Below are 14,850 nucleotides of genomic sequence, written 5' to 3'. Positions count from 1 at the left end.
AGCAGTAAAAATTAATTTTAAAGCTCAATGCTTTAGCACTTCTTTTAATAATTTGACAAAATAGGAAGCATACATAAAGCATTTCTGCATGTTAAAGTACAATAGCGTCTAGAAAAGCACTCATGTATTGAGCTGTGATCTGAACAAGCAATTTTTTCAATGAAAAGTCATTTTTACTTGAAAGAACGGCTGACAAAGTAAGTTATTTCAACTTAAATAATTTGGTAGACATTTTCTCACAAATCAATGAAGTGAGCTTGTTGCTGCAAGGAAATCAGAGTTTCAAATGAAAATTAGAATTTCCAGTGGCTCATTTCTACCCAATCTTAAAAGACTGTTCTGAGATCCATGGTGATGTTAATGAATGCCATTTTTAAAATACTGTTTAATGCAATGTATTAATATTTAGAAACTTTGTATAATTCAGAATGCCACTATCTTCCAAATAATCACTGCACGATGTTGCACCATGGAAAGACCTATGGTATATCTATTAGATCTTTGAAAAATCTATGCAAAGTACAAGGAAAAATACCAAGTAACTGAAGACTATTAAAATATTCCTTTTTTCAACTATCTAGCTGTGTGAGGTTAATTTTTTTCATATACTTCTACCAAAATAACAGATTTGACTCAGATAAGTGAATCCAGCTATCTCTATTTAGCCAGACATTAAAGAGAACTGCAAAAACGTAAAAATTATTCCACTCAACTTGTTTTCAAAAAGTTATTTTTCCTAAGAATATTGTGATAATATGCAATGGGTTAGCTTTCATTATTTTCAAGTAAATTAATAACTTTCAGTTCTTAGTTTTTTTTTTTTTTTTTTTTTTTTAAACAGAGTCACGCTATGTGGCCAGGCTGGAGTGCAGTGGCCAGATCTTGGCTCACTGCAACCTCCGCCTCTGGGGTTCAAGCGGTTCTCCTGCCTCTGCCTCTGCCTCCTGAGTAGCTGGGATTACAGGCACGGGCCACCACGCCCAGCAAATTTTTTGTATTTTTAGTAGAGACAGGATTTCACCATGTTGGCCAGGCTGGTCTTGAACTCCTGGCCTCAAGTGATCCGCCCACCTCGGCCTCCCAAAGTGCTGGGATTACAGGCGTGAGCCACCGTGCCCGGCCCTAAATTCTTAGTTTTAAATTTCTAATATGGTAAGCTACATAAACAAAAGGACTCCGGGGGTCCTAGATCATTTTTAAGAGTATAAGGAGTACTGAAACCAAAAACTTAGACAACTTCTGCCATAAAGTAACATTAATGCTTCTGATTTATTAGTAATTCTTCCTACTGCTAGTCAAGGGGCCAGTTTCCTCTTTATCCACTAGAGGCTCTATATTTATCATCTGGTTGACCTGCAAACGATGATTATGTTGTTAACTGGATTTATGCATACATAAGGAACAGTTTATGGTTCTAAGCAAAACTGTGACGTATTGGGTTTTTAGCAAGCATTTTTTAGAAAACAATTTCTCGGCGTAATTTATAAAGTTATATAAAAATTTTCAATACCTGCTTTGTTGCAGCGTGTCTTAAAAATTTCAAAAAATGTTGGCCTCTCTTTGGATCCAATAGACATTTTTACCTACAATATTCCTCCAACGCCTGGTAAGTAAGTCTGCAAAACAGAAGACCAAAATGCACTTACACAGGGATGCATTCCTTAATATGTGACCGAGGTAAAAATCAGAAGCGCTGGAAAATTTATCTGAAATTCAGTCCCAGCTCCTGGAACGATAACAGCTTACTGTGAGGTTGGGAACATTTTACAGTCGTGCTGTCCAAACAGGTGCCACTAGCCACATGAAGCACTCGAAATGTGGCTAGTGCGACTAGAGAAGAGGATTTTCATACGATTTAGTTTCAATCACGCTAAGCAGTGACGCGTAGCTAGTGGGGACAGAGGGCTCCTGTTAGAGAACAACGCCGCCTGATAATTCCCGTCAGCCTGTCTTCGGAATACAGCGACTACCGGGGGCTTGAGTAAGGCGGATGCAGGGTGCCCAGCCGCTGTAAAACACTTCCCTCAAACAGCAATATTCCGTTAAAGTGATCGTGTTTCCAATTAAAGAAATTTCAGATGGCGATATCTGGGACAGCTGGGAGGGAGGTAAGCCTTTGAGTGCAAGGCGGAGCCCAAAGGCCGGGCTGGAGGCGGGAAACGGAGACCCAGGGAAGCGACGGGGCTCGAATTTGGCGAAAACTTGCCTTCGGGACAAGGACCTTTCCCTCAGGCATGAGTGGGGGTTGGCAGAGACAAAAGGACAAGAGGCCGCGGCTGCGACCCGGGGCGTGAGGCGCTCCCCCACCACGCTGGACTGGGACTGAGGAAGACGCGCCCGTCTCCACCCCCCCTCCCCCACCACTAACCCGCTCCAGAGGTGCAGCTCTTTTTTGGCGGGAGTAGACTGACAAAAACCGCGCCGGTCACAAATCTGTCCGCTCAGGCTTCTCGCGGCGGCGACCCACCGCCGCAAAAGAGACCCGAGGCGCAGCACAGCCACAGCAGTTCCACCTCTGCCGCCTGATTTCAGAAGCTCGCGCCACAAGCCCGCGCTGGCCACGTGACGCCGTGACGCGGCACGCAGCACACGCACCACCCGGAAGTCAGGTCTGGCTGGGCCGCGCGGGTGTTTCTCAGTGTGGCGAAAGTTAATTCCTTGTCAGGCATCACAGCCGTCAGTATCGGACCGATCAAAGCGGGAGCTGGAGTGTGTGTTCTCTTCTCGCTGACCCTTAATAGTCCCAGACCACCCTGCTTGGAGGGGCCGCCCCTATGCCTACTCCAAGTCCCCCATCCTTTTCTTTTTGCTCTAGGTCATGTTTGGGTGGGCGCCTTCGGCACACGACCTGGGACCTTTGAAAGACCTTTGTTCTGACCTTAAAAGAGATGTTCTCTCAAGACCTGTTCCCTAAAGCGAGCTAGTCTTACAAAAGCTTACAGTGGTCGGTGTGTGGTTGCGGATGACTTCACTTCGTGGTAGTGGGCGGGGCTGTTATTTGAAATCAGATTTTAGTTCCTGTAGCTGTGCTGCTATTGGGTAGCAGGTGTTCAAGACTTCCAAGCTTGAAAAATTGTGAAACCCATCTTAACTCGCTCATGAAGTGTTAGGTACCTCGCTCCGCAGGCCTTGGTAGTATCTTTTGCATTCTTTTTTTTTTTTTTTTTTTTTTTTTTGAGACCGAGTTTCGCTCTTGCTGCCCAGGCAGGAGTGCAGAGGCGCGATCTCGGCTCACCGCAACTTCCGCCTGTCGGGATCAAGCGATTCTCCTGCCTCAGCCTCCCGAGCAGCTGGGACTACAGGCATGCGCCACCACGCCCGGCTAATTTTGTATTTTTAGTAGAGACTGGGTTTCTCCATGTTGGTCAGGCTGGTCTCGAACTCCCGACCTCAGGTGATCCGCCTGCCTCGGCCTCCCAAACCGCTGGGATTACAGGCGTGAGCTACTGCGCCCGGCCCATCTTTTGGATTCTTAGGATTCGGATCACCTGTCTTCCTCGCAGGCTGAACTGGAAGACCTGACTTGATCTCTGAATTCGTTGGTTCTGTAACATGCCTAATACAAGGCTGAATAGGGTTTGTTGTAAGACCTACAAAGCCTTCAAATAGATTCAGTAAGTGAGAGTTGCTCCTATGGGGGCTTTGCTGCTTCCAGAAGGTGCTTGAGCAGTAAACAGAAGCAACCTTGGATTAGAAAAAGGATGGGCTCCACTTGGTTCCTTAAGGACCATGTTAGTTTGATAATCAGTAATCCTTAGCTGTAGCAGGAGGCCTTACTAATGCAGATAGATTCTAAAGCTTTTGCTCTAATTCGCAAAGAAATACGTCTGTGATCCTTACTAATAACAGCTACCACTTACCGAACATTTTATGAGTTAGGCATTCTGCTTTGGGTTTTCAAGCAATACCGTGTTTAATCTTACAATAATCCTATAAATCGGTCAGTATTGTCAGATGAGGATGCTGAATCAAGTAGTTAAGTAATGTGCCTGGTAGTAAGGCCCAGGTTTGAATTCTAGTCTGACTTCATACACTTAACTAACCTGTGATTTATTCACCCTATAAATCAGAACAATTTGCTTTGTCCCCTTTTTTGGGGGGAAGGGTGTCTCACTAGGAGTGGGCTAGTGAGAACCCGTGGCGTTTCACACAAGTCTCAGAAATACATTTTCTCTCATTATGTACACCCCCCTATACCTTTATGTTTCTTGTTCTCTTTGTACCGGGGACTTGCCACTCATTAGCTCTACCATAATAGACTTTCTTACTTATTATCTTCTAGTGCAGCTGCTCAATGTACTATTTGTATTCAATTTACAATATGCTTTAATTTTTATTAAAAACATTATTTCCGGCTGGGCATGGTGGCTCGCGCCTGTAATTACAGCACTTTGGGAGGCTGAGGTGGACAGATCACCTGAGGTCAGGAGTTCAAGACCAACCTGGCCAACATGATGAAACCCCATCTCTACTAAAAATACAAAAAATTCACTGGGTGTGGTGGCATGTGCCTGTAATCCCAGCTGCTCGGGAGGCTGAGATGGGAGAATCGCTTGAACCCAGGAGGTGGAGATTGCAGTGAGCCGAGATCATGTCACTGCACTCCCGCCTGGGAGACAGAGCGAGGAGACTCCATTTCAAACAAGCAAACAAACAACAACCCCAAAAACCATTATTTCCTAAAAGTTGTATATATTTAATGTGCATGACATATTTTGATATATGTTCATAGTGAGATGATTACTACAGTCAAGCAATTAACATATCCATCTCTTCACATAATTTCCTTTCTTTTGTGTGCGGTGAGAGGACCTGAAATCTCTCTTTGAAAATTTCCAGTATAAAATACAGTACCATAGTCATTATGCTGTAAATTAGATCTCTAGACTCGTTCATTCTACCTAACTGTAACATTTTAGGCTCTGATCAGTCTCTCTCCATCCCTCCCAACTTCCTGTCCCTGGTAACCACCCTTCTACTTTCTGCTTCTATGTATTTGACTTTTTCAGCTTCCACATATCAGTGAGTTTATGCAGTAGTTTTCTATCTGGCTTATTTCACTTAGCATAATGTCCCCCAGTTTCACCCATGTTGTTGCAAATGGCAGGATCTCCTGTTTTTGTTTGTTTGTTTGTTTTTTGAGATGGAGTCTTGCTCTCTCTGTTGCCCAGACTGGAGTGCAGTGGCGTGATCTCAGCTCACTGCAACCTTCGCCTACCGGGTTCAGGCAATTCTTCAGCCTCAACCTCCCGAGTAGCTGGGCCTACAGGAGCATGCCACCACACCCGGCTGAGTTTTGTATTTTTATTAGAGGCAGGGTTTCACCATGTTGGCCAGGTTAGTCTCGAACTCCTGACCTCAGGTGAATCCACCTGCCTTGGCCTCCTAAGCTGCTGGGATTACAGGGGAGAGCCACTGCGCCCAGCCAGGATCTCCTGTTTTAAGGCTGAATAATATTCCATTGTATAAATATGTGCCACAATTTCTCTATCCATTCATCTGCTAACAGACACTTAGGTTGTTTCCATAACGTGGCTAATGTGCGTAATGCTACAACGAACAAGGAAGTGAAGATCTCTCTTCAGGGTATTGATTTCATTTCCTTTGGGTAAATACCCAGTGGTGGGATTGCGGGATTATCTGGTACTTCTATTTACTTTTTTAAAGGAACCTCATACTGTTGTCCATAATGGCTGTACCTTAAAATATTACCTAACATTACCACATTACCTTACAAAGGATCTTTAGAATGGTCACTACAGGAATATATGAATTAATCATTAATTAAAGCAAATGTGTGAATAAGCTGGAAATGAAAAACAGCTTTGAAAAAAAGATTCCCTGAGCAGTGAATTGAAGAGGTAGGGAAAAGCAATTAGGTAGGAATCAGGTGGCAATTAGACATCTGTAGATAGAGCTTCTCTCCCTCAATCAGGGTAATAGGCGGCAGCTCCCATTAGAATCTGAAATAAATGGAAAAGCCAGGAATGAATCTGAACGAACCTGATCAGGAGAAAGAAGGGGCGGATGAAGGAGGAAGGCAAAATAAGGACACAAACAAACTGGCTAGGATATTAGGCTGCGCCTTAGCACCTGCTGAGCGGATGGAGCGCTTTGTCCGTGTTCCCTATGGCTTGTACCAGGGTTATGGAAACACAGTGCCTTTGGGCCAGCCTGGACTCTCAGGGCACAAACAGCCCGACTGGAGGCAAAATATGGGTCCCCCCACTTTTCTGGCCAGGCCAGGGCTGCTGGTGCCCGCGAACGCCCCTGACTACTGCATGGACCCTTACAAGAGGGCGCAGCTTAAGGCCATCCTCTCCCAGATGAACCCCAGCCTGAGCCCGCGGCTGTGCAAGCCCAACACCAAGGAGGTGGGCGTGCAGGTGAGCCCGCGGGTGGACAAGGCTGTGCAGTGCTCGCTGGGGCCTCGCACCCTCAGCAGCTGCTCCCCCTGGGACGGCAGAGACCCCCGGGAGGCCCTGCCAGCTTGCGGGGTCACTTCGCCCGGCACCGGCCGCAGGTGCTTGATCCGCCTGCGGAGAGATGGGGACCACGCGGAGAGCAAGGCGCTCCCAGGCCCTGAGGAGGCCAGCCAGCCGCAGCCATCACCACCGAGGTCAGAAGCTGACAGGCCGGAGAAACCTGGGCAGCCGGAGGAATCGGGGGAGAAAGACGCCCTGTGCCCTCAGGAAACGAAGAGCAAGCAGGTGCCGGGAGACGCCGCCACGGAGCCTCTCCGGAGGCCCAACTTCCAGGTGGATCCTCTGTTCCCTCTTCTTAGTCCTCGACCTGCCCCATCCTCTCCCTCCTTTTCCATCTATGGGGGCAATAAGAGCAAAATCTTCTCTCTGTTCTTCCACGTACTTGGTGAAGGAGAGGGAGCTCTGAAAATATGCATTTCACGTGGCCTGTATGTTTGGTAAGTTTTGGGTAAAATAGGTGCCAACCCAACTAAGCCTGTGAAAACCAACAGTCTGGCAACTAATGCTACTGGGGGGTTTGGAGACGAAGAAGGGCTTCGAGTCTGTGATATATGAAATCAGACTTTCGTTTTGGGAAGATTGTGCCGGTAGCATTGTGGAAAATGGATTGGAAAAGTACCAAAGACGGCAGCAAAAAGAATCCCAGAGTAATCTTTATGAGAGATGAGAAACTGAATGAATGCAGTAGTCTTGAGAATAGATACAAGTGAGGTTAAAGAAGTCATTTTTTTTCCTTATACAAAGTCATAATGAAGGATCTGGCTTTTTCCCCCTTGCATGACGGTAAAGTACTTTTCTTCTTTCTTTTCAGTTTTTGGAACCCAAATATGGCTATTTTCACTGTAAAGATTGTAAGACCAGGTGGGAGAGTGCTTACGTGTGGTGTATTTCCGGAACGAACAAGGTAAGTAAAATGAGTAGGAGGTGAGAGGAGGATGGGGTGGGCACAGACGTTAAGCGAGGAAGAATCTGATTCCTGAGGGAGCATGACTGTCACAGTCTTGTCTTGATCTTGGTGGCATCACCAGTGCCAAGTGTACCGGAAGTGCTCAGTGAACGAATGGAACTGAATCGGATCTGAGTTTCCGAACCATACTCTGGCGTTATAGTTGACAAAATGTCAGGTTACTTAGATGAGCTTTTGTCCTTGTGTACACTGGAAGTTTTTGTAACCGTTTTTTAGTTGGTGTGCTTGGAATAGGTCTGGGCCTTAGCGCTAGGAAATGTCCACTGTTTGTCCACAAGGTGGAGCAATAAGTGAAAAAACTTACTGGAAAGATTTGCCTGTAAGAGACTTAGGCTACGCCTAGGGTTTCCTTTGCCCCCTTCCTAATTTAATTGCCAACATATTAGGATTGGAAAAGACTTCACATTAAATTCTGCATTTCTTTATCTTCATGAATCCCGTAGGCTCTGGTCATTAGAGACCCTTGTTTGAGACTGAGAACAGCAGGCTGCCCCTGAGGCTTCCTCTTCTTTTCCTCGCCCTGTGCACCTCGTTTTGCAACAGTCTACATGGCCCGATGTTATTGCATTTGAGTGCGAACGCCCTGTGCTATCGCCTGTTTAGAAATTGCCTTACTGGCCAAAGGACTGTGGAGAGAGAGGGCAAAGAGGCATTGAGTTCCGGATGAAAACCTGACTTCTCACACGAGCTATTTACTAGAGACCTAGAGAGGGAATAGATTTTTAAAGTTGAAGTTGAATTTACTTCCTTCTCTTGCCAGAAGAAAAACGAGTTTAATTCAAACATTCCAAGGCACTAGGATACAAAGAACAAAACATAGAACTCGTTCTCAAGGAATTTATTTTGATAGGAGTGATGGAAACAAATGTAATTTGGCAATACATGCAGTAGCATCCTTCATATGGAAGCAGTACAGAGATAGCACAGGAAGGAGGGGATTAGCCCTGTCTCAGGGAAGACAGCCTGATGTCCAAGCAGGATTTTACAGAATAAATAGGAGGAAGAGTTCACCAAGCAAGGCAGGGGGAAAATGTGCACAGGAAATTGCACAAAACCTTGAAAGCAGGTGGTATTGATAGGTAACCACAAGTAATTTAAAGTTTAAGCCGGGAAATACTGAAAAATGAAACATGTAAGAGCTAAAAGACAAGGACAAAAAGTATGACGGCCACTTCCCATTGAGTATCTACTGTGGTACTTGGTGTACATTATTGGGGAGTTTTCAGAACTATGGAAAAAGTAAGTATTAATAATGGTATTCCAGCTGGGTGCAGTGGCTCAGGCTTGTAATTCCAGCACTTTGGGAGGCCGAAGCGGGTGGATCATTTAAGGTCAGGAGTTCGAGACCAGCTTGGCCAACATGGCAAAACCCAGTCTCTACTAAAAAGACAATAAATTAGCCAGGTGTGGTGGCAGGCACCTGTAATCCCAGCTACTCGGGAGGGTGAGGCAGGAGAATCGCTTGAACCCAGGAGGCGGAGGTTATTATTCCAATTTTACGGGTAAGGAAAATTAGATTCAAAGAAAAAGTGATTAGTAAGAACTAGTATACCTTGAAACCTCAAGGGTAGAGGTTGGTAAAAGCAAGATACAAGGCAAGGGAATGGATTACTGAAATTAAGAACTGGGAGCCTCTGCAGGGTGTGGGTATGTATAAAAGCTTGTATTTTGAAAAAAACATATTTCTCTTTAGGTTTATTTCAAACAACTCTGTTGTAAATGCCAAAAGAGTTTTAACCCTTATCGAGTAGAAGCAATCCAATGTCAGGTGAGCATATGAAACACTTCCATTGTGTCTACAATGTTTCATTCCTAAAATGAAGCCTCTGTGACAAAATGTTAGGATTTGATATAGCTGGATATTGGTATAGGAGTGTTCTGTATGTTTGAAATGTTATATTTTAGAAAAATGGAAGCATAAATTCTAGTTTGCATCTTTTTGGAAGGGAAAGAGGGGAAGATTCACTATTTCAAGTTGCCTTATGGGGTGTGTGTGTGTTTGTCCTCTGACACCCTCGGCATAGTTAGAATGTAGTAATGTAAAAGGTAACTGCTATTAATTGTTTACTACATGCCACATTTTGAGATAGTGCTTTACATGCATTACCTCCTGTCATCTAATCTTTGTGGGAGATGTTATTTCCATTTTATTAGATCTGAACGCTAAGTTCAAAAATAACTTTCCCAAGTTTAGGTGGATAGTATCAGAGCTCTGACTGGATTCTATGGTGTCTCCAATGTTTAGAAATTCACAGAATTGGGTGAGATCCTTAACTTGCTTTTTTTTTTTTTTTTTTGAGACGGAGTCTCGCTGTGTCGCCCAGGCTGGAGTGCAGTGGCCGGATCTCAGCTCACTGCAAGCTCTGCCTCCCGGGTTTTTATGCCATTCTCCTGCCTCAGCCTCCCGAGTAGCCGGGACTACAGGCGCCCGCCACCTCGCCCGGCTAGTTTTTTGTATTTTTTAGTAGAGACGGGGTTTCACCGTGTTAGCCAGGATGGTCTCGAACTCCTGACCTCGTGATCCGCCCGTCTCGGCCTCCCAAAGTGCTGGGATTACAGGCTTGAGCCACCGCGCCCGGCCCTTAACTTGCTTTTTGTAATCAATATGTTTTTAAATCTAAGTCCTTAGTTAACAATATTTCTTCTTTTTCTATAATTAGTAGAAATAAATGGGCCGGGCGTGGTGGCTCATGCCTGTAATCCCAGCACTTTGGGAGGCCGAGGTGGGCGGATCATGAGGTCAGGAGTTTGAGAACAGCCTGGCCAATATGGTGAAACCCCATCTCTACTAAAAATACAAAAATTAGCCGGGCGTGGTGGCGGGCACCTGTAGTCCCAGCTACTCAGGAAGCTGAGGCAGAAAAATTGCTTGAACATGGGAGGTGGAGGTTGCAGTGAGCTGAGATGGTGCCACTACACTCCAGCCTGGGTGACGGAGCAAGACTCCATCTCAAAAATAAATAAATAAATAAATAAAATATATGATATTTTGAAAACTAGCTTATAAGTGATTCATCCTCTGATTTTCTAGTCTGACATTCTCAGTCTGATATTCGATATAACTACTTATTAAACTGGGTTTAAATGTATTTTCTTTTTACTCCACCCCTTTTTCTTTTCTCTTGTGTTCACTTGAATTTTTTTAATATTTCATTTTCCTTTCTATCATTTTTTAATGTCCTTTTGATGGTTACCATAGAAAAAACATGACTGTCTGACTTGTCAAAGTCTAAATTGTTAATCTTGCTTTTTTTTTTTTTTTTTTTTGAGAGACAGCCTTGCTGTGTCGCCCAGGCTGGAGTGCAGTGGTGCAGGTGCAATCTTGGTTCACTACAAGCTCCGCCTCCCGGGTTCAAGTGATTCTCCTCCCTCAGCCTCCCAAGTAGCTGGGACTATAGGCGCCCACCACCACCACGCCTGGCTAATTTTTGTATTTTTAGTAGAGACAGGGTTTCACTATGTTGGCCAGGCTGGTCTCAAACTCCTGACCTCATGATCCACGCGCCTCAGCCTCCCAAAGTGTTGGGATTACAGGCGTGAGCCACTGCGCTTGGCCTAATCTTGCCTTTCACAGACAATGCAATGACTCCAGAACACTCTAACTACATCCTAACTTATATGCTATTATTGTATACTTATTTTACTTATATTTAAAATTTTATAAGATTGTTGTGTATACTCAGTATTCATTTAGTTTTAGCTACACATTATTTCTGTTATTCTTTGTATCTTCTTGTTTCTAGGGCCACTTTCCTTTGACTTGAAATTTAATGTTTTCCATAGTATTGGTCTGGAGGTGACAAATTCTATTTTGTCCGGATATATATATATATATATATTTTTTTTTTTTTTTTTTTGAGATAGAGTCTTGCTCCATCACCCAGGCTGGAGTGGCATGATCTCAGCTCACTGCAACCTCTGGAGTGGCATGATCTCGTCTCACAGTGGCATGATCTCGGCTCACTGCAACCTCTGCCTCCTGAGTTCAAGTGATTCTCCTGCCTCAGCCTTCCCAGTAGCTGGGACTACAGGCGCATGCCACCACGCCCGGCTAATTTTTGTATTTTTAGTATAGACGGGGTTTCTCTGTGTTGGCCAGGCTTGTCTCGAACTCCTGACCTCAGGTTATCCACCTGCCTCGGCCTCCCAAAGTACTGGGATTATAGGCATGAACCATCATGCCCAGCCTTGGATACCTTTTTAAGAGATATTTTCACTGGGCATAGAATTTCTAGGTTGGAAATAGTTCTTTCTGCCCTTTAAGGATCTGAATTTCATTGTTTCTATGAAACAACGTAGCTCTTACTGCATCTCTTTTGAAGTAATCTTCTCTTCTCTTTCCCCTTCTTAAATTTGCTTACTTCTCTTTGCCTTGGTTTTTCAGCAGTTTTACAATGATATGCCTAGTTGTAGTTTCTTTGTAATTGTCCTGCTTGAGTTTCACAGTGTTTCTTGAAACTGCAGCTTAAAGATTTTAAGTCCTTTTGAGAAATTATCAACTGTTATCTTTTCAAATGTTACTTCTGCTCCTATTCCTTCTTTCTTCCAATTACTCATACTAGACCTTTGCACCATATTTCTTTCTGTCTCTTATGTGCTTATCTATATTTTCTATGCTTTTAGCTCTTCTTGCTTTAGGCTGAATATTATCTACTAAACCATCTTCCATTTCTCATCGCAGCTCTTTTTAATCTGTGATTAAAACATTCATTGAACTATTGATTTTATTTGTTGTATTTTTCTGTTCCAGAATTTTTATTTCTTTAGAAGAAAATTTCAATTTTTCTGCTGGAAATATTAGTTTTATTTCCTTGAACATATTAGCACTTAGTGATTTTAAAATCTGTGTCAGAGAACTCCATTAACTCAATACCCTGTGAGTCTATTGCTGTCCTCTTGGCTTTCAAGTATGTTGTTCTGTCTCCTCATATACAGTACCTAGTTATTGTTGATTGAGTGCTAGCTATTACATGTGAAAAATCTATAGTGAGAGTAAACAGTCCCAGATATCAAGCACTCACCTATTTCTGAGTTTTCATCTCTAATGCTCTGATAATTTCTCAGTGATCCAAATAGTTATTTTTAGCTCAGCTTTTGTAGTCATCCAGGAGACTTAGTTAGAATTACCTAATCCACCATTTCCAGAAGCAGAAATCTACCTTTAGGGTAAATCCTTATTTTATTGAGCCTTTCTTTGTAAGGATGTTGTGAGAATTAAATGAATTCATATATATAAAGTGCTTAAGAGAGTGCTAGGCACATAGTAAACACCATGTGAGTTTTACTTGTTAGAATTTTCTTATAAGGAGGCATATTCTTCAACAGAACAGTTTGATTAAATCATGTTTAAGACTGCAATTAGAATAATAAAAATGTCTATTTTCACAATACAAAAAGGTACATCTTGCTAGGCGTGGTGGCTCACGCCTGTATTCCCAGCACTTTGGGAGGCCAAGGTGGACAGATCACCTCAGGTCAGGCATTCAAGACCAGCGTTGCCAACATGGTGAAACCCCATCTCTACTAAAAAATACAAAAATTAGCTGGGCCTAGTGGTGAGTGCCTGTAATTCCAGCTACTCACGAAGCTGAGGCAGGGACAATTGCTTGAACCCAGGAGATGGAGGTTGCAGTGAGCCAAGATCTCACCACTGCACTCCATCCAGACTGGGAGACAGAGTGAGACTCCGTCTCCAAAAAAAAAAAGTACATCTTGACTTATTCCGTGCGGCTATGGGACATGTAGAAAATAGAACAGTGATTATCAATGTCAAAGATTGGCAGGGTTGGGGGGATGGAACCAGGGTAATGTACCAGTTTCCATAGGATATTAGTTTTAATTATTGGAAGACAGAAATGAGATAATGGTCGAAAGGCACTGTTTTATATCCTAGTAAAGATTAGGCACGACTGGAAATAAACATTAGTTTCCTCCAGAATACCCCTCTCTCCCAGTTTTAACAACCCAAAATATATTCAGACATTGCCAAATATCCACTGGGGTTGGAGATGGAGTAAAATCACCCCTGGTTGAGAACATCCGCTCTAGTCTTTTTTAAATGTTCACTTAATTCCTACCCACTGCCACTCACCCTGACCTGCCTACAAATCTAAAAATCTGCATAGTGAAGAAACTCTATAAAACTCTTGATTAATTTTTTTCTCTTACACTATGTTGCCTTGACTGGTTCAGCTACAAATATAAAAATCTACAGAGTGAAGAAATTCTACAAAACTCTTAAGTTCTTCTTTTACATTATGTTGTCTTGATTGGCTCCACAGTATTCTCTTGAATATCTTCTGTGATCATCTTGAAAATATATTTGACATTTAATATGATACAAGTAATTTTGTACAACTTGGTCTTGGCCTTCGTGTAGGACTCAGAGGATGAAGATTTCAGGGACAGGGTAATAGGGAGCAGTACTGTGATTTGAGGATTACATTTGAAACACTAAACTGATCATTTAGTGTCCAAACTCTTCCTTGTTTCCTAAAGACCTGCTCAAAGTCTCATTGTTCCTGTCCTCAAAAGAAAAGACACATCGATCTAAGGAGGCCTCATCGACAAGAACTGTGTGGTCGCTGCAAAGACAAGAGATTCTCCTGTGGCAATATTTACAGCTTTAAACATGTGATGTAACTTGTACAGTGTGACTTGTATAGGACCTCTGAGCTCTTCTTGTAACTGACTGTGCTGTATTCCTTTTTTGCAGCTTGGCTCTGACCTGGCATTGGAAAACGGCTAGGCTTTTGTACTTTTTGTAGGTTGTGTAACAATTGTACAATGTGAATAGAATAAAATAAATGCATGTGCACTAGACCATGAAGCCACATTAATTGGTGATCCTAGTGTGAAAACATCAATATATGGCATTGGGAAATGGTAGATACTGTCACTTATATGAAGGGGAACTAATGAAGAAAAATAGCCATTCTTTTGACAAATTTGTGTAAGTCGGATGTTCTAAGCACTGGTTCTAAGTGTTATATATAGAGATGATGAAGGGGCAAGGTCCTTCCTTCAAGTATGCACAACTATAGCAAATGCTGAGGCAGCCTTTAGCATGTGCTGTGCATTGCTGTAACTCCCCACAGCAGCCATATGAAGCAGGAGCTATTGTAGCTTTTCATAGCTGAGGAGATGGAGGCACACAGAGGCCAGAGCAGAGTGCCAGGATTTAAACCAGGTAGAGTAGGACTTGCTTCATGCTTTCACACTTACATTTATACTTCTCAAGTTCAGAATGTGATAAATGCCATGAAGGAAACAGGGTGCTATGAGAGTAATCTTTTAGACAAGGTGGCTGGGAAGAGGTGACATGAGATTGACACCTGCAGGATGAAGGGAGCTGGGAGAAGATGGTTTTGATCTAAGGGAACAGCAGGAGCAAAGGCC

The 14,850-nt window shown here is 43.3% G+C and overlaps 2 protein-coding genes across 3 annotated transcripts in view; one reads left to right on the top strand and one right to left on the bottom strand.

Moving 5' to 3' along the window:
- The window catches only part of BRCA2 (BRCA2 DNA repair associated), a 98,015-nt gene extending 95,464 nt beyond the window's left edge, over positions 1 to 2,551 (bottom strand). Inside the window, exons 1-2 of the mRNA XM_050766802.1 lie at positions 2,369 to 2,551; positions 1,511 to 1,616 (exon numbers count right to left, since the gene is read on the bottom strand). Of these exons, the coding sequence (XP_050622759.1) occupies positions 1,511 to 1,577 (67 nt within the window). The 5' untranslated portion in view covers positions 1,578 to 1,616; positions 2,369 to 2,551. The remainder of the gene's footprint in view (positions 1 to 1,510; positions 1,617 to 2,368) is intronic.
- A 3,504-nt stretch (positions 2,552 to 6,055) lies between these two features.
- Positions 6,056 to 14,273, top strand: ZAR1L (zygote arrest 1 like). Of its 2 annotated transcripts, XM_050766906.1 has the most exons (4): positions 6,056 to 6,758; positions 7,297 to 7,389; positions 9,146 to 9,220; positions 13,951 to 14,273. In XM_050766906.1, exons 1-4 carry the CDS (start codon positions 6,105 to 6,107, stop codon positions 14,092 to 14,094), a joined length of 966 nt encoding a protein of 321 aa, XP_050622863.1. In that variant the 5' UTR covers positions 6,056 to 6,104; the 3' UTR covers positions 14,095 to 14,273. The 2 variants fall into 2 exon arrangements, 1 of the variants encoding a protein (XP_050622863.1); XR_007720889.1 differs by lacking the exons at positions 6,056 to 6,758; positions 9,146 to 9,220; positions 13,951 to 14,273 and adding an exon at positions 7,051 to 7,191 and having other exon boundaries at positions 7,297 to 7,340.
- The last annotated feature ends 577 nt before the right edge of the window (positions 14,274 to 14,850 follow it).

The sequence above is a fragment of the Macaca thibetana genome, chromosome 17 (genome assembly GCF_024542745.1).
Source record: "Macaca thibetana thibetana isolate TM-01 chromosome 17, ASM2454274v1, whole genome shotgun sequence".
In the NCBI taxonomy this organism is placed as follows: Eukaryota; Metazoa; Chordata; class Mammalia; order Primates; family Cercopithecidae; genus Macaca; species Macaca thibetana.
Note: the sequence above shows the minus strand (reverse complement) of the source record. Positions and strands in the feature narration are given on the sequence as shown.

What these genes read in the sequence shown, in the direction of transcription:
- ZAR1L (XM_050766906.1), top strand. Translation starts at nt 6,105, where the DNA reads ATGGAGCGCTTTGTCCGTGTTCCCTATGGCTTGTACCAGGGTTATGGA. An exon ending in GTATTTCCGGAACGAACAAG is followed by an intron (nt 7,390 to 9,145) that starts GTAAGTAAAATG and finishes ATTTCTCTTTAG; the next exon opens with GTTTATTTCAAACAACTCTG. An exon ending in TAGAAGCAATCCAATGTCAG is followed by an intron (nt 9,221 to 13,950) that starts GTGAGCATATGA and finishes TGTTTCCTAAAG; the next exon opens with ACCTGCTCAAAGTCTCATTG.